The sequence below is a fragment of the Protopterus annectens genome, chromosome 2.part0 (genome assembly GCF_019279795.1).
Source record: "Protopterus annectens isolate FY-2018-M chromosome 2.part0, PAN1.0, whole genome shotgun sequence".
Classification (NCBI taxonomy): Eukaryota; Metazoa; Chordata; order Ceratodontiformes; family Protopteridae; genus Protopterus; species Protopterus annectens.
This window is the reverse complement of record NC_056728.1, coordinates 1,342,135,524-1,342,160,387: the sequence shown is the minus strand read 5'-3', so window position 1 is coordinate 1,342,160,387 and position 24,864 is coordinate 1,342,135,524. Positions and strand designations below refer to the sequence as shown.

The window sequence follows — 24,864 nt, the reverse complement described above, 5'->3', positions numbered from 1 at the left end:
TTAATGCCAGTGTCTTCAAAGAAGGAACATGGATGAGATCTGGATTAGAACTCTGGTCAGCACAAAAGCTCTTGGGGCTAAGGGACTAAAAAGCTACTAAAACCAAAAAAGGAAACCACTCTGAAATAAGCTCCAATGGCCTCAAACATAGGGAATGGCAGGCATTAAGGGGACTTAAGTGACCTTTACTTGCACAGTGCTGAAGAAGCAATGATATACAATAGTCTGCGTTTAGGAAAGGGTTTACTCTCCCAAGTTAATGTTTTACTATACATTTTCAGCTCCAAGTATTATGCAGCATCTATCTTTAAGGATTAGGCAAAGTTAAATTACAAAAGTATAGTCTGCTACACCCTACTCCTTTCTGTAACATAAATAAGTTTTAAATGTCATATAAATTATTTGCAGTAAGCAGTATTGTGACATTTACGAACTGCTCTATCCCTTTGCCAACAGAATAACCTACTGGGAATTAGCATAAAGGACTTAATCCAATTTGTGCCACACAGTACTTTTTGTAAGAATCGTACCCACAGTTTTTGCCAAGTTACTCCTGTGGCAGTGGACATGGGATACAAATGTCGAATCAAATGCTAATGCTATTTTTTTTTAATTAAATGCTTCTTATACCTTTTGTCATCTTGTTTCTGAATTCCTACTTGAGAAACAGTTTGTCCACAAAATATTATCTTCCAAAACTGCATGAAACCATTCTCTCATTATAGAAGAAATTTCAACATAAGCTTCATCCAGATAGTCAGTGTGCCAAACTCCCACAGTAGCTATTAAATCAGTTTTGTTATAACCAGAAAATAAAAACTTTCTGCAATTTTCTTTTAAACTGGCTGTCAGAACTTCATACATCAGCAAAATAATCTCTATGCTGCCATAAACAAGTAAAGCATATTTCCTCTCCTTGTGTGGCATTATTGTGCTAGTAGTGACGGCTAACCTGCAGCCCTTCATCCTCCCCAGTGAAACCTTTTGACTTTTCCTACCCAGATGTAAAATGTATACAGGTAATATTCAGTGTAGTGTGGCATTATTCTTCCACTTATTCAATTTGACGAAATTGCTTTTTTAAAGACCTGCAAGGCTTTCATCTCAGTTTGACACCATCTTATATGGTATAGTTTTTGTGGGTCTTCCCTCTCCATGTACTGTACCAAAAGCAGAGAGTTATCATATTCATGAATCACTGCCAGCACACACCTACTACACTGTCTTCCTTTGAAAGAAGACTGCAATACTTTCCAAGAATTTTTTCAACTATAGATTTTTGTTCAGTAGCTTAACAGGCAACACACTCACTCTTGGTGCCGAAGGCTGTGGGTTCTATTAATTTTCCAAAAATGACACTGCAGTGCAGCATAGTGGGGGTGTTGCACTCCCAAGTGTCCTATCCTTTGGATGAGACTTTAAACCGTGGCCCCATCTGCCAGAGTTGGTGGTAGTTCATTTGGATGTAAAAGATCACAGGGCATTTATTGACAAGAAAAGGGAAGGGGAAGTTCCAAAGCGCCCCTGAAAAGAGGTCATTGGGCTAGTGGTACTAACCCAGTCAACAAGTAAAATAAAAAAAAAAAAAAAATGTTATGGCTCTTAAGCAACCCATCTGTCAAATCCAGATTTTGCTGCTAAAAAGAGAAACAATCCTCTTCACTCTTTCATCCGTGCTCCTTTACAAATGGTCTTGACGTACTCAACCATTCTAGTTTCTTACAGTCATAATGAGTTGATTTCAGACTGCTTAATTTCTTTGCAAACATTTTTCTCTAAAAGCCATTCCCATATTGTTTTGAACTCTCATGCCACTTTATCAACTTAGGTCAGAAGTAGGATGATAATGGTTTGAGGTCCTCAAGCTTGTATGAGAGGAGCTGGTGCAGTCTACTGATACAAAGTTTGGACAGCATTGCTACACAGCTTCCTCTATGTACAATATGATGGCTTGAGTGAAATCTCACAGTACTTTAAGGAATTTGTCTCCCTAACATTTACATCAAGCTATTTACATAAAGAATCATCATCCATGAAATGCTTACACAGCAAGGCATTTGTAGCCCTGTCATCTTTTCCTCCCAATGAGGCCAATCATGTTCTTGAAGCTGCAGGCTTACTGTGAAAACAAAAAGTCAGTTCTCTTGTCATAGTTAAATAAGCACCACTAGAAACTTCATATGGCTCACAAAATGAAGAAGTGAAGTAAAATACCTTAAAATAAATTATTCTCGTTCACAAAAACAGCTCATTGAATCACTGTCCACAGAAAGTCTGTTTAGAATATGGTAAAGGAATTGAATGTCGTCGTTGGTTAAAAACCTGTAAAATATTTTTTCTATAAATTAAAACACAATTTCAGAACAATTCCATTATGGAAATGGATACATTAACCCAATGTAAAAAAAACGGCAAAACTGTAAATACTGCAGGACAAGGGATAACTCTGAGAAGAACCTTTAACCAAGAAGCAAAATCAAGTCAGTATGGGAGCTTTTATCAGTGGTTATTCCTATCGGATGGAGATAACTTATCTGTACATGATCTTTTTCAGAATTAGAAAAACAACTTATGCCTGGAACTGAAATCAGAACTACAATTTTTCAAACTTTTTTATCTTTAAGTAGAAATTGCTTACAGGTTGACATAAGAACCCTAGTCCTAACCCTACAATTCTAACCATGCAACAGTCTTCAGATAGTAAAACTCGTATTTATGCTACATCTGTGAAGTACATTCCCATCAGGTACAAGTAACGCTGGATGGGAACTTGGGGGTAAAACAAATGAACCACTTTTTTTTAATATTCAAAAAATGTATTTATTATATTAACCACCTAAGCAATGCAAGGACAATAATACTGTAATAAAAACACCAAGACACAGTAAACTACTTTTTTTAATGTTGGTTTCTGACCATTATCATAATTGTACCTTTCTCACATGACAGGATTTCTACAGCTTTTTTTTTTTTTTTTTTTTTTTTTTTACAGTAAAGGTCATCAAGCGTGAAACGGTAGATAGACTCAGACCCTGTCTGCTACTATTAAGTTTGCTCTTGAAAAAAAAATCAGCTTGCAGCTTACCCCACTCATTATCTTCATGAACAACTTCTTTTTCTTCCACTGTGGTTTCTTGTTTTGGATGGGCTAAGTCTTTTTTCTGTACAAATTTAAATACTGCATTTCAAAAACTGTCTTTAAAACATAGTAATAACTGAAACAATACTGCATTAAAAAAAAAAAAAAAATCAGAGATGCACAATTTGAATAAAAAAGTTCTTCAAATTTATGTTACTTGAAATGTTTCAACTATATTTGCCAACTTCTAGAGAGCAACAGTGCCTCTGGAGAAAAAAATCTGAAATGTGCTGCTGTTCTAACGAGCTTACTGGCAGAGTTAAGATACCCATTGTATTTTGTCAGTGACACATGGTTAAAGAATTAAGCTTTCAGCAGTCAAACAGACTACAGTATAATAGAACTGATCCAAACAAGAAAATGTGTAGCAAGTAAGGAGCTTTCAAGTAATCTCGTATGACAATTCACTGCAAAAAGCTAAGGCTATGAGGAGCTAACATGCTTTATTTTGTAGACCTGAAATAATAAAACCCTTCATATTGTAGCCCCGAGTAGATTCAGTCAGTCTCCTAACATTCATCTCTGAGCAGGGCAAGCATCATTTCATAGTTTAGAAAAAATGTGTAAAGGTCAAAAAAATCATTATAATGAAGATTCCTCATTCGTCGAATAAGCTATAGGGTCAAACCAAACGTCTAATGATTATGGAATAATCATTATTTTAATTGATAAATTTTATTCTAAATGTCGTTATGTATTTAGCAATCTTGAAGGTGTAATTCCCAAGTGAAAAATTGTAAGAGTTCAATGTTTGACAAAACACAAACCTCTTCATCATGAACAGTGCAGTATGCTAAATGAAGCTTGGCATGTAATCACAGATAGCAGATGGAAAACAGGTTAAGTTTTTCCCCATGTTCTCTATAAGATAGGGATCTACACTCCATTAATATTTTTGTAAAATTTCCTTGAATTCTTTCTAAAACATTTCCCTCTAGAAGAAGTGCAAAATACAGAATTATATTCCATTGTGAACCCAACATTAAGTTGTATATATAAGTTTATTAGTACTATTACAGACAGATTTTTATTAAAATTTTTAAAAGCAATCCCACCATACATGGCATGTCTAAAGGTCAGTTCCTTGTGCTTTCTCCTATTAACCTGGTGAACTTGGGCATCCTGAGGCAATGCAGCAACTGTCTCATGTACACAGACAACCCTCTCCTCTTACCTCCCAACACTAAAGACTTGTGAGATATGCACTTATATATCCAAATTGGAAGCCACGCACTCTCCAGCCAAGATCGGAATAGCTGGTCAATAGGTCAACACTTGCACCACACCACATGGAACACACAGCCCTCCAGAACACACACACCAGTACTGCCTTCACATAAAAACACAAACCACACACCCACCTTCGCGGAGGCTCTCAATAAAAATCTACCCAAACAGCAGAGACCTCCAAGGCAGAAATGCACCCGACCACCACAACACAACACTGATCATGAAACACATAACTCTCCTAAACTGTGTGCCACTCAACCAAAGTCCCCAAGGCAAAACAGCATGCCCAACACACTAGTCACAGGTGACTCGATAGTGAGGCACACTGATGTCCCACTCACTAGGTTGAATAAGGAGAAAGTAACAGTCAGCTACCTGTCAGGCACCAGGGTTTACCAATTAACGCACACATTCAGGTCCCTCAATAACAGGTACAAATATGACTCTGTCATTGTACATGTGGGTGTGAATGACCTGAGACGTACCTCCCTGGACTACATGGAAATAGACATGGAGGAGTTCTTGGATTATGTAGCCCAGGCTGGTATGACCTTAGTCCTGAGCAGCATCCTACTATCACCCACAATGATACCACAGTACAAGCAGAAAAATGACTGATTTCAACAACTGGCTAAGTTTCTGGTGTCATTCTAAGGGGATCCAGTATCTGTCTGCCTGGGATGACATGACTGATGGACCTCGATGGCCTGCATCTGTCATCCCTGGGCTTCCAGATACTGGCCAAGGCTCTTGCCACCTCTATAGTGCCTTTTTTAGGCAGTGTTCCAAGGACCAAATTACCACTGTAACAGCTACAAGCAAATGCAATATGAGAGTCATGCTGCTCAACACTAGAAGTCTAAATCTCAAAATGCACTCTCTCGAAGCACTTCTTAAAATGGAGAATATCGACATATGTGCTGTAACAGAGACCTGGTTCAAGGCAACAGAAAGCACCCGTGGACTACCAGGCTATAACTCATTCTACACCTTTCTGCCCTAGGACTTGGACCGAAGCTCCAAAGGCGGTGGTGTTTCCATATTCATCAAGAATGTCCACGCCTCCAGACTGGTAGCCCAACATAACACATCTGAGATACTTCAGGTGCAGCTAACATTGTGTAAGACAGCGATTCAGGTCATAGTCTGCTATAGGTCCCTAACCATGTCCCAAGACTCACACTCCACGTTCCTAAGCACCCTGGAGAAATTAGGGTCCAACCCAACACTCTCATACTGGGTGACTTCAACTACCCCTCCATTAACTGGGAAAACTACTCATGTACCAATACACTTGCCCAATGCTTTCGGGAATTCATTAATTCCAATGCTCTGGACCAGCTCGTTCTTACCCACACTAGAGGTACCAACATCCTTGACGTGGTCATTACTAACATGGGTGACTGTTGCTCTACGCCAATAGTCAACTCCTCCCTGGTTAGGTCTGACCACAAACTAATCACCTTGGAAATCCCCCCCCCCCCCCCCACAAAGGTAACCACCATGAAAAACTTCTCCAAAGCTAACTTTGGGCTCCTAAAAACAGAGATGACAAACTTCATGGCACCCATTCAAATGGAGAATAGTTGCATGTCCGCCGAATCATACACCAATGCACTATACCGAACACGTACACAAATGCATGGATCTCGCCATACCCAATAGAACCAAGACTCGCTCCTCAAAAAAAAAAAGGGAAGCCAATCTGGTGGTCCCCTGCCATAAATAAACTCTACAACAGAAGGAGGAAACTGATGCAAAATAAGCTGAAGTCCCAAGACTGGAAAAACTCCCTTATCAGCCTTAACAAAAGGTTGAGATCCCTCATCAAATCCCCTAAAGCTAGCTCCACAAATTTTAAATAATTTGTTGCAGAATATTCTTTCTGTGGCTACAGCAGCTGCAAATTATGAGCAAACTTGATGTATTAAAATAATTAGGAAGTTCATTTATGAGTGACTCTCTCTTGATTTGCCCATAATAAATTTACTAAGATAGAGTCATGCACAAATTAACAACTCACATCCTGAACTGCCTGCTCTCAAAACATTCAAACTTTTTAAATCCAAGTAACTGGGGCACTGCACTTTCATGCATCAGAGTGATAGCTATAATGGAACAGTGCGAATAATAAGCTAAATCTGTTAACTCCCCAATCTTAGAAATTAAACTTCTTAAATTAACACACAAGATTTTTACTAGTCTGTTGCACTGATTAATTTGTTCATATTGTTGGATAGACACAATCTGAACAGGAAAAGTTCCCTGAGCTGCTACTTTCCTGAGTCAGAACAGCAGTGATTCCAAATCCTCAAGGATAGTACATTTACTGCACATCGTGATGTCAAAATTGGAAAACATATTTCTGGGTAGCACACACATGCTAAACTGAAATAATGCTTCTTGTTCATTTAAGGACTGGACCCAAGTCTGTGCCAGACAGTCCATGACTCAAATAAATTAATTCAATGAGACATTTCTTAAATCCAATAAGCAGATAATATCTTCCCTGCTGTTAGCTGAAATAGCTATAATTCAAATTTAAGCTCTCTCATAAGAAAATGTAAGCCTCTTCTCTTACTAAGAGGGTAAAACATGCCTTCACCAACCTTAATGTAATTACACCCCCCCCCCCCCCCGAGCTGTCTTGCCACTGTATGAAGAAAGCATCAGGCTAAAACAAAAATAGATTTTAAAAGAAAAGAAAACAACAAATGACTCACTAATTGAGGTACACACACACACACACACACAAATAAAACTTTTGGTAGCCTGCCAACACCTGATAACCAAGATTATAATCAAACAAATACTGCTCTTGGGCCCCCCCTTGAAAGTGGGCAATTGTGGGCTAGTGGACTGACTTAACTAATGAATAAACTAATATAAATTAAAAAAAAATCTGAGCATCTGAGGGTTACCAGCACACTAACCAAGAATCACATCAGTTAGTTAAAGACCACATAAATAAAATTACTTATAAGAATTAGATTTTCTGGCTTTTATGAAGTTTAATTCAGTTACATACATAAATCAAACACTTAACACGTGCAGAGAAGCAGTTGAAATTCTCCTTGAAGGAATTGTTTAAATAATGAAACATTAAAGGACAAAGAAGGCTTTAAACTACAATTTGCTCTGTCATACTGAGACCAGAGATAAAATGGATGTGTCTAGCTACAAAGGAGATGTTGGGCTAAAAGGGGACATCATCATTCACAAGAAGCAACTTATAATGCCCTCTCGCCACTCCACTGCACGTTCAGCCTCACAGATAATTTCAGATGAGCAGGAATGGTAGGGTTCAAGAAAATAACAAGCCTTCCAGGTTGCTCACTGGTCAACAAGTGGGGGAGGAAAAAAATAAGAAAAACATTCCTATGCTCTCCTTGAAGGACTTATTTCTGTGTTGTTGTGTCTTTCGGCTTTTCCCGGTTAGGGGTTGCCACAGCAGAGCTCCGGTCCGCTAATGATTGGCAGTTGATTTTTACATGCCGAGTTACCAGCCCTGACGCACAACCTTCAGTGAAGGTATGCCCATTCTCGCATGTCTCCACGCAGAAGACGCTCTAGATGAGAATCGAACCGGACTGTGTCTTACTGTGAGGTGACAACGCTACCGCAGCACCACCACCGCGGGTCTCATCCTTAAATAACAGAAGCCCACGAAGGGCAGCAGCCATTCAACTCATAGCGACTGCAGTCAGAGTAGTCAATACAATTTAGCTAGGACTACACACACACACACACACACACACACACACACACACACACACACACACACACACACACACACACACACACACACACACACACACACCAGTGAAACCACATGCATCCTCAGAAGAATGGGGAGCATTTATAGGGTGAACCAGGATTTACATGGAAGAAACAGTAACATATTTTTTACAGTATTCCTAAATTCTATGTTCATATTTTATCATCTTAAATACTAAAAAACAGTATTCCATAAAGTAACTTTTCAACAACTTATACACATACAGCTATACATACACACGTGTGTATGTATATATATATATATATATATATATATATATATATATATATATATATATATATATATATATATATATGTGAGTGTGTGTGTTATGTATTTATATATATATATATATATATATATATATATATGTATACACACACATACATGTTTACATAAATACACGCACATGCATATACATACATATAACAGACAGAGGAGAGACAGACACTTATGCACATATTACATATAGGATCATAACATTTCAGCGAAAATAACATTTTTGAACCCTTATTTTACCCTCTTCCACATGCCCAATGAGTCAGTTATATTAAGTAATGTGTGTGTGGTGGTGTTGACGCAACCCGATTATAAAAACTGAAATTTTTGATTTTCAGCAAACTGCCATATGCTCATATATACAGACATAGTGACACTCATAATACGCACATACACACACATATGTATATCTGTTCAAGAGCAATATATCTGATATTTATTATATGGATCCCTTCAGATGTTTCAGAAGTACTGGACATTTTACAGTGGTCTGTTTTGGTAAAATAAAATATGACTCTGCATTTACTCATGATCTAGTCTGATAACACTCACAGGCTTTCATAAGCTCTGCAATGCCTCGGCTACTGGGTTCAGTAATGGTGGTTGCATTAAACGGAAACTCTATACAGTTCAGAGGATGTCTTGCAAAAAAGGGTGAATAGCAATGTTTCTCTTTTATTAATTTTATTTTACATTTGATTACCAGGGTGGTACTTTGATTACAACTGACCATTTGCAGGCACTGCCCAGGTGAAATGATTCACAAAGGGGGGGGGGGGACCAAGAGTAGTAAGCTGTACATATTAACTCATTAACCCAGAGTACCATCCCTTGGCGCCTCTGTACTTATCACCGAGCGGGCTATGACACGATAGGAATTCCTTCATGTTAACCCAGAGTGCCTTCCTGCAGTGCAAGTAAGTTTACAGCCCATAATTTCAAGTTATTCGTAAAACATAAGTTGAGAAAGTAACTGAAGGTTGTCAGTTACCTTCTCAACTTAGGATTTAGAGTGGAGTTACCTGATGGTCCTATTGGACTTTTTTGTTAAAATCGGCTTTGAATGCTCCCTGTCTTTTCTCCAGATTACAGCAAAGCCAGCTCCATGTGCATTTCCTCAATCAAGCGGTGGCAACCAATCGGATTCTTACAATCTGAGCCACCGCTTGCATAACTGATGTGCTGTGGTAATTTTTTTTCTTTTTCGGGATTGTCCCGCTGTTAAAACTTGTGCTGGTAGTGCACGGAGTTCTGGCACTGTATTTGCGGTAGGTCTAAGGGGTGGTATTCTGAAATATAAAATGTCAGCCTGATGTTACCGATAGCTTCCAGACTTAGATATGGCAGCCGTGTTTTAGTATGACAAGTGCAGTTGAACAAGTACATTAAGATACGCAGCTTGTGTTGCCAAATGCATTCATGTAAAATTGATGTGAATTTACTAAGCAATGTGTGATGCAGATAGAGTAGCTGTGTGAAGATGGATTAATTATTTAATAAATCATTAGGCAAGTTGTTCTAGCAAGTGGGTAACATTCTAGAGCAGGCTCTTTCACACATGCATTCATCCCACAACCCCTTTTTCCCATTTTTGCACATGGGGGTCAGGGTGTAGTTTTAACAGTAGCAATCAGAACATGCTGGAGGGACAGGTTCATAACCCAGAGACTGCCCATGCTCTGGAATAGACTTCCCATACATGTCAAGCAGGGCACCTCACTGGGTCTCTTCAAGAGAAATCTTGATGACTGGATGGGAAATGGTTCACCTGGGGGATCATTGCAGTGGCTCTACTTGATAGAGGTACTGGGAACTGACATCAGGCAGCATGATGCCAGGGCACTTCTATGGGCTAGGCTTGTACAGGCTCCAGGGCCATTAGCCTAGTACACACCTATGAACCTATGTATAGATGCCCCTCTCCAACAGTAGACCATATCATCTGACTGCCTTTTGTTTTCACATAGATTCACAATGAGTAGTAAAGTTTGCAGAAAGAATGTAACAAGACATAATATTTTACATTTGAAAGGACTTACCATGTCTTGGTAAAAAAAAAAATCTTGTAAGACACTCTAATAAGGCTTTCAAAATCGACAGTAAAGGAATATAGGTGAAAGTCTACGAAGAAAGATTACCCAGAATACCTGGTGGAAGGGGTAATTGTTGAGGTTATAAATGAGACAGAAAAAATGTAGTCCAGTAATTAAGATGAAAATGAGTTTGTTAACAGAATACAGACAAAAGAACAGAAGGACCACATTATTGCATTGTTATATTCAGTAAACAATAATATGATAAAGTATAAAACAAACATTAACTATAAGATTTTGAAAGCCAATCGGATGGTGTGGAAAAGTGTTAGTAAAGTCCTATGTTTTCAAAACATGAAAGGGACTAAAATAAAACACTGTTTGGAACACTTTCCTGTAGAAGATGTACACATTGTTAGTTTATAGTCAGTAGTTTGTATTTTGTAATTGGATGCCTAGAAAGAAATCTTGGAGCAAATAGACATTAAAATTGTACTACTGAGGGCATTCTGAATACTGCAAAGTGAAATGCTTGTGCAGTTTTCTATTTTGGAAAGAGTGAATGGAAGTTAATCGTTAAGTATAAGAGATCATATGCATGCCATTAAAATTAAAAATAGTTGCAAAACATTATTTAGGCATACTAAGAGATGAGAGTGGAGGAATTATGCTTTTTTGTTTTTGAAAAGACTGATGTTGATCAGAGAAAAGATTTAGAGGCTAAACATGAAAGAATGAAATGGAAATGGCAGAAATGGCTGGATAAATACCTTCCACTAGATCTATGTCAAAAAGGGAGTATAAAGTTTGAATTAAAAACTAAAAACCTGAGATATGTCCTGCTGAGATTTTAGACCCTTTGCTGTTAATGGACAGTATTTATAGTCATTGCTCCAAGGCATGGAGGGAATTTGCTTCAGCTGCACATAACCACAGCTTCGGCATGATTCACAGAGCAAGATGCATTTAGGCACAGGCTGCTTACTCAGCTTACAAAAATCTTAGGCAAGTGAAATAATAGTAAGATGTAAATGAAGAATGCCTGAAATCTGTGTGACAAAATTATGCAAATGAGGTATTTTCCTGTTTGTGATTCCTAGTTGCTTTATTATGTCCCTCTGAACCATCCTGTTCATTGCAACATCACTGCTGTCCTATAGCTTCTCCACTGTTTGACTGCCTTCACTGTGTTCCATGGTATATCCAATTCTCAGTAAGATATAACTGCTGTACTATGACGCAATTACTCTGGTCTTTGTCCCAACATATGGTAATGACTCTATATTTCACCTGTACAAGGAATATGATGCATGTTTACTCAACAGATAATGTGATACAATTTCCCACCTGCACATTCTGTGTTGTTTCTGAAATTTTCATTTTGGTGCTTGTACACACCAGGAAATGTTACTGAATGGTTGTTTCGGGGAAATCTTTAATTCTGGTGCCTGTGCATACATTATACTGAAGGGCTCGGGTGGGTGAATGCTTCATTTTGGTGGCTTTATACAGCAAATCTTACAGACGTTTTGTTTGGGGAAGCGTTTAATTTTGGACATTGTGCATACCTCAACATTCTACTGAATGGGTTGCTTGGGTGAAGTGTTCATGCTGGTGGTTGCACATACTAGGAAATGTTACTGAAGGCTTGTTTGTGGAAACGTTTCACTTTGGGTGCATGTATACCTGGACATAATTATAAGAATGTTGCTTGGGGAAATAATTCATTGTGTATCAGGGAAGTGCTTGTGCATACATGGTCTCACTGCTGAAGTGACTGCTGGGACAATTTTGGAGGGGTTACTGGGGATATATAGAAAGTCATGCTGCAAATTACATTGGGTTACATCACTTCTGCTTGCAGTATTTTATATGTGATTATACTGCCTGAGTGAGATAAAGGTCATCACTAGGTGACTACTGACAGGATGGAGCTTCCATATGTTTTGTGCATTTATCCTGGCTTTGTCAGTCATGTGTGGAATTTAGGTGGGAGGAAGGGCTCAGTAATATCTAAGTGTTATACTATTTGACTGAATGACTCGGGTCTTCTCCTTACTGATGATACTAAGTCTGTGTTACATAACAGCTGCACAGTGTAATATAATGAATGCCTACTCAACAGGTTATGTGCAGCAATTATCACCTGTGTCTGAGCATGCTTACCTTTGCAATAATGAAAGGAAGGTCATTATCATGTTAGCAAAACATCCAGTTACAATACAGCAGTTTGTCATTATCACTTTTCTGGGAAAAGTCTCAGCGCCTGTCACTGTTATTCACATAAGTAGAATCACTTTGATGAATGCACAAGCCAGGTTGTGTTTTTTGTCTGCTTGGAGTCATTGCAAGCAACCCCCCTCATTCTTAATCAACTGCCTACCCTTCTAAAACCCTGATTATTTTTCTTGCTGTATATACATATACATATATATATATATATATATATATATTTGTGCATGTGGGTATATATGGATATATATGTATGTACATAATGTACTTGCGCACACACATTATATATTATATATATATATATATATATATATATATATATATATATATATATATACACATACACACATACACACACACACACACACACACACACAATGGTCACACGCATATATATTTATATATCTATAGTATAGTTGTGTACACTTACCATAAATGTAGATGTTCATATATCTATAGTATAGTTGTGTACACTTACCATAAATGTAGATGTTCGAGTGTATTCACTGTTGCATTACATTTGGGTTATCTGCTTGCAGGTAGCCCTCATTCGGCCTGATTAACAAAGTCTTGGGTCCTGCGTCAGTTGCTGTCTCTTCTTCCATGATGTCAGGTCGTGAGGGGTATAAAACATGCAGCCGACGTCATTACATCAGTCAGGTGCCCCCCTAATGGGAAGCAATTAAATCGATAAATATACAAGGTTATACCTCAAACAAAAAAGCAAATACACCAAAAAGCTTTTGAGCATTGAAAAGGAGAGAAGAGGTATAGCCAAACGAAGTCAGGGGGCTGGAGGGAGGTTAACCAGGACTGCAACTGTGAATACACTTGAACATCTACATTTACGGCAAGTGTACATAACTTTTAGTTATGTACTTACCATAACTTCAGATGTTGGGGATCCATCTCGCCTACATTCTGACTGACTGATGGGTTCGGAGCCGATCCCTCGGCTCCGACTCGGCACGCTTATGCTATAGAGCGAGGCCTCTAGTTGGCTGAGCTATTTTTATCCCAGGATGCACCACCACTAATCCCCCAGATCTTGTTTGTCCGCATTCATGCACACATGCACAGCTTGTTTATATAACATTGTTAGATGTTTCAAGATGAAACAACAGGATTCAGACCTTCTGATATCCTCTGATCTCCAAGGAAGGGGGAAGGAGGGTGGGTTATTAGGAATGTAGGCGAGATGGATCCCAAACATCTGAAGTTATGTAAGTACATAACTAAAAGATGTTATGTGATCCTATCTCGCCTACATTCTGACTGATGGGACAGCGTCCCTAGCACCTAAATCCCGGGTGGCTCATTGGAAAACACTCCTGAGCACTGTGGAACCAAATGAAGCTCGTCCTCTAGATGCCGCATCTAATTTGTAGTGAGAAATGAAGGTGTGCGGGGAAGACCATGTAGCCGCAGCACAAATGTCACCAATAGCAAGCTTAGAATGAAATGCTACCAAGTAGCCATAGCCCTTGTAGAATGAGCCTTGACAGAGGTGGAAAGCTCTTTGTTAGAATAAATATAAGCTTGAGTAATACAGTCCCTGATCCATTTGGCAATAGTGACCTTTGTGACCGCGTTGCCCAATTTGTTTTCTGCAAAGGACACAAACAACTGATCTGTCTTCCTTGATTGTTTGGTCCTGTCCAAATAAAAACGTAACTGCCTGTGGACATCTAGTGTGTGGAAAATAAACTCTGCTTTATTGGAGTATTTTGGGAAAAAAACTGGGAGCTCTAACGACTGTTGCAAGCATAAAGTAGAACAGACTTTAGGAACAAAAGAAGGATTTGGTCTGAGGGATACCCTGTCTGTATGAAAAACCAAGCACGGGGTTTCACTGACAAAGCTTGAAGTTCTGAAACCCTCCTGGCTGAAGTAATTGCCACTAGAAAGGCTGTCTTCCATGATAGAAACTTTAGATCACAGGTAGCTGCCGGTTCAAAGGGAAAAGAAGTCAGGGCACGTAATACTATATCGAGATCCCATGGAGGTGCAGGATGAGAAATCGGAGGTCTTAATAAAGCAGCACCTTTCAAGAAGGTCTTACACAACCTGTTGCTCATTAAAGGTGGGTCTATGGATTCATGAAAATTAGAAATCGCTGCCAATTGTACTTTGATGGTAGAAACAGAAGAGCCTTGACTGAAAAGAGAGGTCAGGAATTTGAGTACTTCTGCCATGGGAGTAGAAATGGGGTCCAGGCCCCGGAGTTGAGCCCAGATAGCAAACCTTTTCCATTTGCTAGAACACAGTTTCTTCGTAGCCGACTTGTGGGCTGAAGACAATATATGCACCACATCTGGATCCAGTGCATGTCTCCTGACTATGGTCGGAAGAGGAGGAGCCAGGCCGTCAATTTTAATGTGTGTAGGGACTGGTGTAGTAGTCCCGACTGATGAATCAGTAGGTCTGGGACCTGGTCCAGGAACCATGGACCTTCCAGAGCATGTTTCCGAAGATAGGGAAACCACACTTGACGAGGCCAGTACGGAGCAATTAAGATCATCTTGCTGCCTAAGAGAGATGCCTTTTGAATCACTCTGGGGAGGAGAGGAACTGGAGGGAAGGCATAAAGCAGTCCGGTGGGCCAAGGATGGACTAATGCGTCCATAGGGCTCTTCCCCGGAGCCGGGGTTAGGGAGAAAAATTCTTTGCACTTCGCATTCAGAGGAGTCGCGAAGAGGTCGCAACACGGAACTCCCCATTCGCTGAAAATCTGCCTTGTAATCGTCATATTCAGAGACCATTCATGAGGAGAGAGGATGGTTCTGCTCAACCTGTCGGCTATGACATTGGATTTGCCCGGTATGTGGGTAGCCACTAGGAAGCGTTTGGTCGAGACTGCCCATTCCCAAACTCTCATCGCTTCTCTGCAAAGAGGATAGGATCTGGTCCCTCCCTGTTTGTTCAGGTACCAGACAACTGACATGTTGTCTGAGTGAACAGCAATTACGCCCTGAGGGAGGTAATCGTGAAGGGCTCGAAGGGCCAGGAGTACTGCCCTCATTTCTAGGATGTTGATGTGGAGAGGGGTCTCTACCGGGTGCCATTTGCCTTGGACTGACCTGCCCAGGGAATGCCCCCCCCACCCCGTCTGGGAGGCGTCCGTGGTCAAAGTGGCCGGATGAGGAAGAACAAAGGGTCGTCCCTGGTCCAAATTGGAAGACACTAGCCACCAGCGAAGGTCCCGTTTGCAAGATTCTGTGATCCATATTAGATGATTGAGAGGGAGTTCCTGAAAGGACCACTGAGTTGAAAGAAGCCACTGGAGGATTCTCATGTGCAACCTTGCCAAGGGAACTAGGAGAACTGTGGCAGACATCGATCCCAATAGCTGTAGGACCATTCTGGCTGGGGCTTTGGACCTGGGGAGTAAGGCTCGAACCTGATTTTGAATGGTCTGAATTCTGTCTGCAGGTAGATAGACCCGCATTTGGTTTGAATCTATCTCTACCCCTATGAATCTTATTCTTTGAGATGGCCTTAACACAGACTTTGGCCAATTGAAGGTGATTCCAAGGGAATTGCCCAGTGATATTGTGGCTTGCAGGTTCCGTAGAAGTAGATGCTTGGAGGTGGCAGTTAGGAGCCAGTCGTCTAGGTACGGAAACACCTGGAATCCTAGACTTCTCAGGTGAGCAGTCACTACTGCCAAGCATTTGGTGAACACCCTGGGGCTGTGGTGAGACCAAAGGGCAGCGCACGGAACTGAAAATGACTGCATCCTAGGCTGAAGCGCAAGTGTCTCCTGGACGTTTGATGTATTTTGATATGGTAATACGCGTCCTTGAGGTCTATGAAGCACATCCAAACACCTTTCTCCAACAATGGGAGAATGGTTTGTAAAGTGACCATTCGGAACTTGGACTTCTTGACTGAACGGTTTAGGTTGCTTAGGTCCAAAATGGGCCTCAAGTCCCCGGTCTTTTTTGGCACCAAAAAGAATCTTGAGTAAGTCCCTAATCCGATCTGGTCTGCGGGGACCAGTTGGATGACTCCTTTTTGCAGCAGCTTTGAAACTTCTAAGGCTGCGGTATCTCGTTGACTGGGTGGCGGGTCCGGGATTCTTTTGGACTGAGGGGGGGGGGGCAACAGAATGGGATGGAGTAACATCCGGCGATAATTCGAAGCACCCATTGGTCCTGAGTGATCCCTTCCCAGGCCTTCAGGTGCTTCGAAAAACGACCCCCTACTGGCTCCGGAGCAGCACAGTCGGGCAATCCCTCAGGGACTATGAAAAGCTGAAGAGCCACGAAAGGACTCGCGGTCTCCAGTGTTGCGAGGGCCTCTGCCGCCTCTGGGACGGCGTCTTCCTGATGAATTTCCCCCTCCTCTGCCTCTGGAGGGGGAACCTTCCTGCTGAGAGGGGTAAGACTTCTGAGATCTACGGAACCACATCTTCCCTCCTCTTTTAGCCTTGGGATAAGGCCGAAAGGGAGTGGAAAATCGTGCCTCTACGGCAGTCAGAGTCTTACCCTCCTGTTCACAGCGGGTAAGTGTGTCTTTCACCTTGGGCCCAAACAGGGAGGACCCATCAAAGGGGGCGTCGGCGAATGAAGACTTGAAGGCCTCCGCGAAATGACACAGGCGGAGCCAGGCTTGTCTCCGTAGAGCAATGCCTGTACCCGCCGCTCTTCTCGCCCCTTCAGCCGCATACGAAATGAGCCTCATGGACGAGTTCGAAATGGACGACATCGTAGCCAGCTGAGAACCAACCGTCTGGGCCAGCTCCTCAGACAGGTTACCTAAGAGGGTATCGGATAGCTCCTTAATCAGATCCCTCTGGAATCTCGTAAAGTGCGTCAGGTAGTTCAGAGACCTCAAAGTAAAGGCCGCTGAACTAAGGGTGCGCACCGTGCGATCCATGCTCCTAGACTCCTTATTAGGAGGATGGACGGACGTAGAAGCCTCTGCTACATCTTGCTGGGTAGCAGATGCCACCACCATAGCATCCACAGCCACACCTTTCGTAGGAACTCTCTATCTGGGGGCCGAAAGAAATTTGTTTGGACGAGCGGGCACCGGTTCCACAGAGTCTGGGTGTTCCCACGCCCTTCGACAGATCAAATCCAAGAGCTCGTCGAAGGGCGGAGACACTCAGGAGGCGGAGGGCTGAGCCCCGAAGGCCTTCAGGAACACCGACTCATCAGCAGAGGGAGGTTTGGACTGCCAGCCGCCTCGTTGTTTTAGGGCTTCCAGGATGTCTGCAAAGGAGACATCATCCGAGGATGACTTGGGGGACCCCTCTGCATCATCGAGATTGGTGTCAGATGTCAAAGACTCGTCAGGGGAGTCAACGTGCTTCCTCTTGCACGTTTTCTTCCTGGGAGGTTCTTCCGAAGAGGCTTCAGAAGGACCTCCAGGAGGGGGAGAAACCCCAGCGGGGGTAACCTGAGGCCCAGGGGCTCCGCTGTCTGCGGACAGGGGGACTGCCAATGACCCAGTCTCCAAATGTAGGGAAGGCGCTGGGAAAACTGTGGAGGTAGCCAATGAAGATTTGGCTAGAGCACTCCTCATAGCCCTGAAGGCGGGACCACCAGAATCCTGGGAAGGTCCCCCCTCCGTGGCCACGACAGTGGACGGTACTCCCGCCGACGCACCAAGAGGGAGACTTGGGACCGAAAGCATCAATCCCGAAGCCTCCCCCCCAGGGCCGAAGGAAGAAGTCCGTGCACTGAACTCCGACCCGAGAGCCGGAGTCGGAGCAAGGGTCGGGCCTGACCCTAACACCTCCACTGGTTCCACCAACACCTGCTCCAACGGTGCCGAAGCTGTTGGAGGAGGAAGTACAATAGGGGAGTGGACCATCGGCTCCGAAGCCAACTGGGCTGGAGCCGAAACCATCTTTTGGAACACCGGAGACTGGAAGAGTCGAAGGAGCACCCTGTCTATGTCCGAATCAGACATCCTGGATGATCTCGAGGATACCGATCGGGCCCGAACCGATTTCTCCATCGGCTCCGAAGGGCTCGGGGACCGGCTCCGAAAGGACTCAACAATTATCGGCTCCGTGGAAACCTTCAAGGAAATTTCCCTCGGCGCCGATAAGGACTTCGGCTCCGAGGGGGAAGAGTCTGAGCCGATGACCCTTATCGGCTCCAATATCAGTGGAGCCGATGAGGGTGACCCGCCTCTCGATGCCCCAGACCTCGGCTCTGAAACCAGAGGGGGTCGAGGCTGGAGGCATCGAGGCAGACCGTTCCGACCTCGGCTCCGAAGTCCATGGAGCCGATGGAGAAGTCTGCTTAGCTTTCTTAGCCGTCGGTTCCGACTGACTGGTCGGAGCCGGCGCTTTCCTCTTCTTAGGAGACGGAGAGGAAGATAAAGCCTCCTCGAAAGAAGGCTTGATTAATCCTTTGAGGATTAATTTTTTTCTCCTCTCCTGGAGGACTCGGGAGGAAAACGCATGGCATACACTGCACGATTCCTGCAGATGTTTGGCGCCAAGACAATAGACGCACGAGGAGTGGTCGTCCGTTATGGACATTTTGAACCCACACCTCGTGCACTTTTTAAACCCGGAGGGTTTATGTTCTTTAGACATAGTCCTACAAGAAAAACAGACCACAACAGCAAACTTAAGGGTTTGACACACAGGAACAATAAGTATGCCACTAACTCAGAATATTAAAACTGAAAAACTTTTTTTTTTTTTTTTTTTTTATACACACAGAAGCGAGAAAGAGAAGGGGGAAACAAGGAGGGTCAAGACCCTCTATCTCAAACGGGTACTTGACCCACACACAACCACTGAGAAGTAGTAACCACAGGGGAAGGCCCCTCTAACTTAAACGGAACCTTCTCTGACAGGAAATTATACTAAAAATTCAATCAAACTGCCAGAAACACACTCGTACACAAAGAATAGCCGTTAAAACAGCTTTTGGGTTTAAATGAAGCAAATACTGACAGGAAAAAAGACTATATATATAGTACTTAGCCCAGCCAATGTTGAGACCACGTCCAAGCTCTGTAAGCGGCAAACGAGATCTGGGGGATTAGTGGTGGTGCATCCTGGGATAAAGATAGCTCAGCCAATTAGAGGCCTCGCTCTATAGCATAAGCGTGCCGAGTCGGAGCAGAGGGATCGGCTCCGAACCCATCAGTCAGTCAGAATGTAGGCGAGATAGGATCACATAACATCTGTACTATGTTCTTTGTGTTTCACTGTTGCAGTCGTAGATTCCCTAAGCTAAGGATGGGAGGAGGAATTTAGATAGCATTAGGACCAGCTATAATGCCCTGCAAAACTGCAATGGCAAAGCCAGCTCTGGATTTAGAGAAAATTGGCAAATGGTAATGCTTGGTGAAAGTATGTACAGAACTCCAGGTAGCAGCTTCTATTATGTCCCTGGTAGGTATGCCTCTGAGAAAAGCTGTAGAGGTAGATGCAGCTCTGGTTGAGTGGGATCTGATCCCCTGTGGGATAGGTTTTCCATGGTGCTTATAACAGAAGTGAATGCAATGGCCTATCCATTTGGAGATAGTTCACTTTGAAATAGCCTTCCCCTCTGTCCCTGCAGCAAATGCCACCAGCAGTTGTTCAGATTTCCTTTGAAGTTTAGACCTGTCCAAGTAGAATCTAAGTTGTCTGTGTACATCTAAGGAGTGCAGTATCAGTTTCCCTTTGTTCTGTGGATTAGGAAAGAAGGAAGGCAAATGAAAGGACTGATTAAAGGCCACACTGGATACCACCTTTGGCATGAAAGAGGGACTGGTCCTGGGGGACACCCTGTCAGCATGAAAGATGATGAAAGGCTCCACTGCCATAAGGGCCTGTAATTCAGCTGCCCTTCTTGCTGAAGTGATGGCTAAATGGGAAGCTGTTTTCTAAGAAAGGAGTTTTAAATCTGCAGTAGCAGCTGGCTCGAAAGGAGGAAGGGCGAGTTTCTCCAATACAAAGTTAAGGTCCCAAGCTGGAGTTGGAGCTCTCCTGGGTGGTCTTAAATTTTTGGCCCCTCCGAGGAACTGCTTGAGCAGTGGAAGAGAGAAGAAGAGGGGAGGTTCTGTGTTATAATGAGCTGAAATGGCTGAGGCATGAATTTTTATTGAGGAAAAAGACAGGCCCTTGTGAAGCATCTCAGTTAAGTATTGTAAAATCTGAGGTAAATTGGGCACTGCTGTGCTCATCCCTTGAGATTGGTTCCAGACGCAGAATCTTTTCCATTTTTCAGCATAAGATTTTCTAGTACTAGGCCTCCTTGCCTCTAAAATGACATCCATCACTGATTTACTGAGGGATGGTAAAGGAGAGCTTAGGTAATTAGCCAGGCTGCTAGGTTCAGTGTTTGAAGCTGAGGGTGCAGAATGTGGTTCTCCTTCTGAGACAGCAGGGTAGGAGTCTGAGGCAGGTGCCATGGGGCCAACAGTGGCACACTGCACAGGAGGGGGTACCAGTGTTGGCATGGCCAGGTTTGTGCAATCAAAATCATCCTTGGTTTGCCTTGTTTGATCTTTAGTAGTGCTTTGGAGAGCAGAGGCAGAGGAGGAAAGGCATAAAAACTGATAGGTTTTTCCTGCTGAAGACAGAGCATCTACTTTCCAAGCTTGTCTGTGGGGAGTCCTTGCACAAAATTATTCCAACTGATAGTTCTGGGGGGAGGCAAACAGGTCTATATCTGGTCCTTGCACAAAATTATTCCAACTGATAGTTCTGGGGGGAGGCAAACAGGTCTATATCTGGGCTCCCCCATTTGCTTGTCAACATGTTGAAAATCCTTGGTTCAGTTTCCACTTGTGTGGGTCCATGAGGGTTCTGCTTAGTTCATCTGCCAGTGTATTTAGTTTTCCTGGCAGGAATTGAACTTGTAGATGTACTTGGTAGCTCAAGGCTGTGTTCCACAATGCCATGGCTAGTCTGCAGAGGGGGTAAGAATGTGTACCCCCCTGCTTATGTACCACATAACAGTGGTGTTGTCAGTCTTTACCATTAATTGTCCTGGAAGAATGTGGTCCTTGAAGGCTATCAGAGCATTCTCTACAGCTAACATTTCTTTGACTGATGTGAAGGTGCATATTGAATTGGGTTCCATTTGCCCTGAATGCACTTCCCTGCCAGGTGCACCTCCCCCATGCATAGTCTTAGCATAGGGTTTGGGCAGCAGGGGGGTAGTGTGAATGGTAGTCCCTTGTTTTGCTGGCAGGCCTCTGCCCACCAAAGGAACTCTAGACGTAGATAAGGAATGATAGGTATCATTGCTTCTCGAGCTTGAGAATGTTGACACCATAGGTTGTCTTGCAGATAGCAGGGTTTTTGTGGCCACTTGAAGTAGGTTGTCAAGTGAATTTGTTTCTCTGGCATGAGGAAAGCCATCTGGGAAGTTGTATTCAAGCTTGCTCCCAGGAATATAATTTGTTGACAGGCTACCAGGTGTGATTTATTTTCATTTATGGTGTACCCCAGACAAGTTAGCACCCTCTGTACAAAAGCCAGATTATTCAAAAGTACGTCCTGGTTTTCTGCCTGAATTAGACAATCGTCCAGGTATTGGTATATTTGAATGTTTCTTTGCCTGCAAAATGCAGTGACTGGAGCTAGGCAGTTTGTGAATACCCTGGGCGCAGTAGATAAGCCAAAGGGCAGTGCAGAGAACTGATAGTGTGTGTAGCCTGCTTTGAAGCGTAGGTATCTTCTGCAAGATTCCCTGACTGGGATGTGCAGGTATGCTTCCTTTAAATTTAGTGTTGCCAACCAGGCATCTTTGCTTAGCATAGGAAGCAACTGGTGGAGAGTCGGCATCGTGAATTTTGGAATCACCCAAAAGGTGGTGTAGGCAGATCCAGGATAGGACGCCATGATTTGTCTTTTCTGGGTACCAGGAAAAATCTTGAGTAGAAACCTTGTCCCTTTTTCTCTTCTGGTACCAACTGAATAGCCCCTATGCTTGAGAGAGAGTACTTGCTTTCGGTCTCTGCCCACTGCTTTGGAGGTAGATCCACAAGTCACCAACTCCAAGCGGTTGGCCAGAAGTGAAATCTGTATTCTTGGGCTTGGGACACTATATTTAAAATCCATTTGTCCTGGGTAATGAGTCCCCAGTTCTTTGCATGAAGTGCAATCTTTCCCCCCAAAGGGGCAGTCAGTTGAGAAGGACTTGGAAGTTTTAAAAAGTCGTCATTGAGACAGTTTACCATAGGTGGGAATTGTATTACTCCCAAATTTGGAAGTGGAGGCCCCCCACTGCTTAGTCCTGTGTGTCCCGTGGGACTGAAGCCTGGGTGCCCTGCTGGATCTGGGTTTGGACTGAGAATGTCTGGAAGAGGCAGGAAAGGACCCATTCTTAGAAGGCCAATGCCTACTAAATCTTGGAGGTTGTACTTGTAAAAAGTCTAACAGTTTGCATAGATTTGGCTTCCCCCCCATCTTTTAAGAACTTCTTCTGCCTTGTTGCCAAACAGGTGGCCCTGATTTAAGGGAGTATCCAGTAATTTCGCTTTAACATGATCTGGCAAGGATTGCTTCTTGAGCCAAGCATGCCTTCTAAGTACAGACCCAGTTACCACAGCCCTGCAAGATGCCTCTAGTGAATCAAAACCACATTGCAATGTATGTTTACCAACTTGTTCAGCAGAATGCATAAAATCCTGTAAATCCTTATTTTCAGCACAATCAGGAGTCAACATCATTTTCTGTTTAAGCAATCCAGTAATATGCAGCTGATACTTTAACATATGAAACGGCAATTCAAGGCCCTAATGGCCAAAGTTGCAGAAGTGTATACAGTCTTACCCCATCTATCCAGCGCCCTGGAGTCTCTATCAGAGGGGGTAAGATTTTTGGCAGTAGTAGCTTTAATGCCCTTGGGTCCCTGTGAAATGGTTTCAGGATCCGCAGTAGGATTTTTGAAAAGGAACTTGTGAGAGTCAGGAACCCGGTAATATCTATCAGGTTTTATGGAAGCAGGAGGTAAAGAGTCAGGGGCCATGCTAAATTCTGAAAAGGCATCATCAACAATGTCCAGTACAGGAGGTATAGCTAAAGGCCTGTGCTGGGGCAGGAGTAAGAAATCCCCAAGCCTCTTTAGAATCAGAGAACTACTGACTTTCCCAATGAAAAAGCTCCCTGAGAGTATGCAAGGTTTCACCAAAAGAGAAATCCTCTGGGAGGGGGGGGGGGGCAGAGGGAATAGAGCAGTCAGCATCAGAATCCTCATAGGTAGATCAGGGTAAATCCTGGTCATCAGAGGAAACAGAAATTTCAGAATCCTGGTCAGAAGTATAATAAGCAAACTCAGTCCTAGGTCTCTTAGAGGGGTAAGGTTGGCTTCCCCTGATTAAAGTAATAAGGTCTTCAGTCATTCTTATCATTTGTTCTTTAGGGATAGAGGCCTGACCATGCGGTCTGGGCGTCAGTTTTCTAGGTATGGTTCGAGTTTTAGGCCTTGAAGAAGAAGATGGCACAGGTTTAATATGCAAGTCAGTAGGCCTGAATACACCCTCAAAAGCCGGTGCCTGCACAGCGGCTCCGGACCCATCCAAGGTAGAGACATCCGCAGGTTCCACAGTTGAAGCATCTTGCGGCACACCGGACTCCAAATGGGTCTCAGTAGAGGCCTGCGAATCTGAAGTAGCGGGTATCAGGGGCTGCGAAAACACCTCACTGAGTACCGGCGAACTGGGCGGTCTGTCTCTGTCTTTATCTTTGTGTTTCTTCGGAATGTCGGTAGTCGGATGGCTTACCGAAGACATACCAGGATCACTGAACCGAGCACTAAAAAATTTAGAAGCGCAAATATACAGACGACGGATAGTTCATGGTTTAAATAAGGCACAAAACCGACAGTGAGGTACATCATGGTCAGAGCCTAGGCTAGGAATACAGTACGAATGAAAATCTTTATGAGGTATTTTCTTTCCACAAGAAATGCAATTATTTACTTTTACTGACATCAGTTTAGAGCAAGAAAAAGTTTCCCCAATGGGGTACTTGGCTTTTAGTTGAAGACTTCGGTTCCGAAACTCGAAAACGAAAATTGCAGGAGTCTGCCGACCAGCACTTGTGAACTGCTTCTGCTTCGGGCACCGCACTGCAAGAAAGACTGATGTAATGACATCAGCTGCATGTTTTATACCCCTGACGACCTGACGTCACAGAAGAAGAGACAGCAACCGATGCAGGACCCAAGACTTTGTTAATCAGGCCGACTGAGGGCTACCTG

At 43.0% G+C, this 24,864-nt stretch overlaps 1 protein-coding gene across 1 annotated transcript in view; it reads right to left on the bottom strand.

Moving 5' to 3' along the window:
• The window catches only part of UBA5 (ubiquitin like modifier activating enzyme 5), a 443,420-nt gene that overhangs the window by 117,689 nt on the left and 300,867 nt on the right, over nucleotides 1-24,864 (bottom strand). Inside the window, exon 10 of the mRNA XM_044061527.1 lies at nucleotides 3,086-3,161. Coding sequence (XP_043917462.1) covers nucleotides 3,086-3,161 — 76 coding nt within the window. The remainder of the gene's footprint in view (nucleotides 1-3,085; nucleotides 3,162-24,864) is intronic.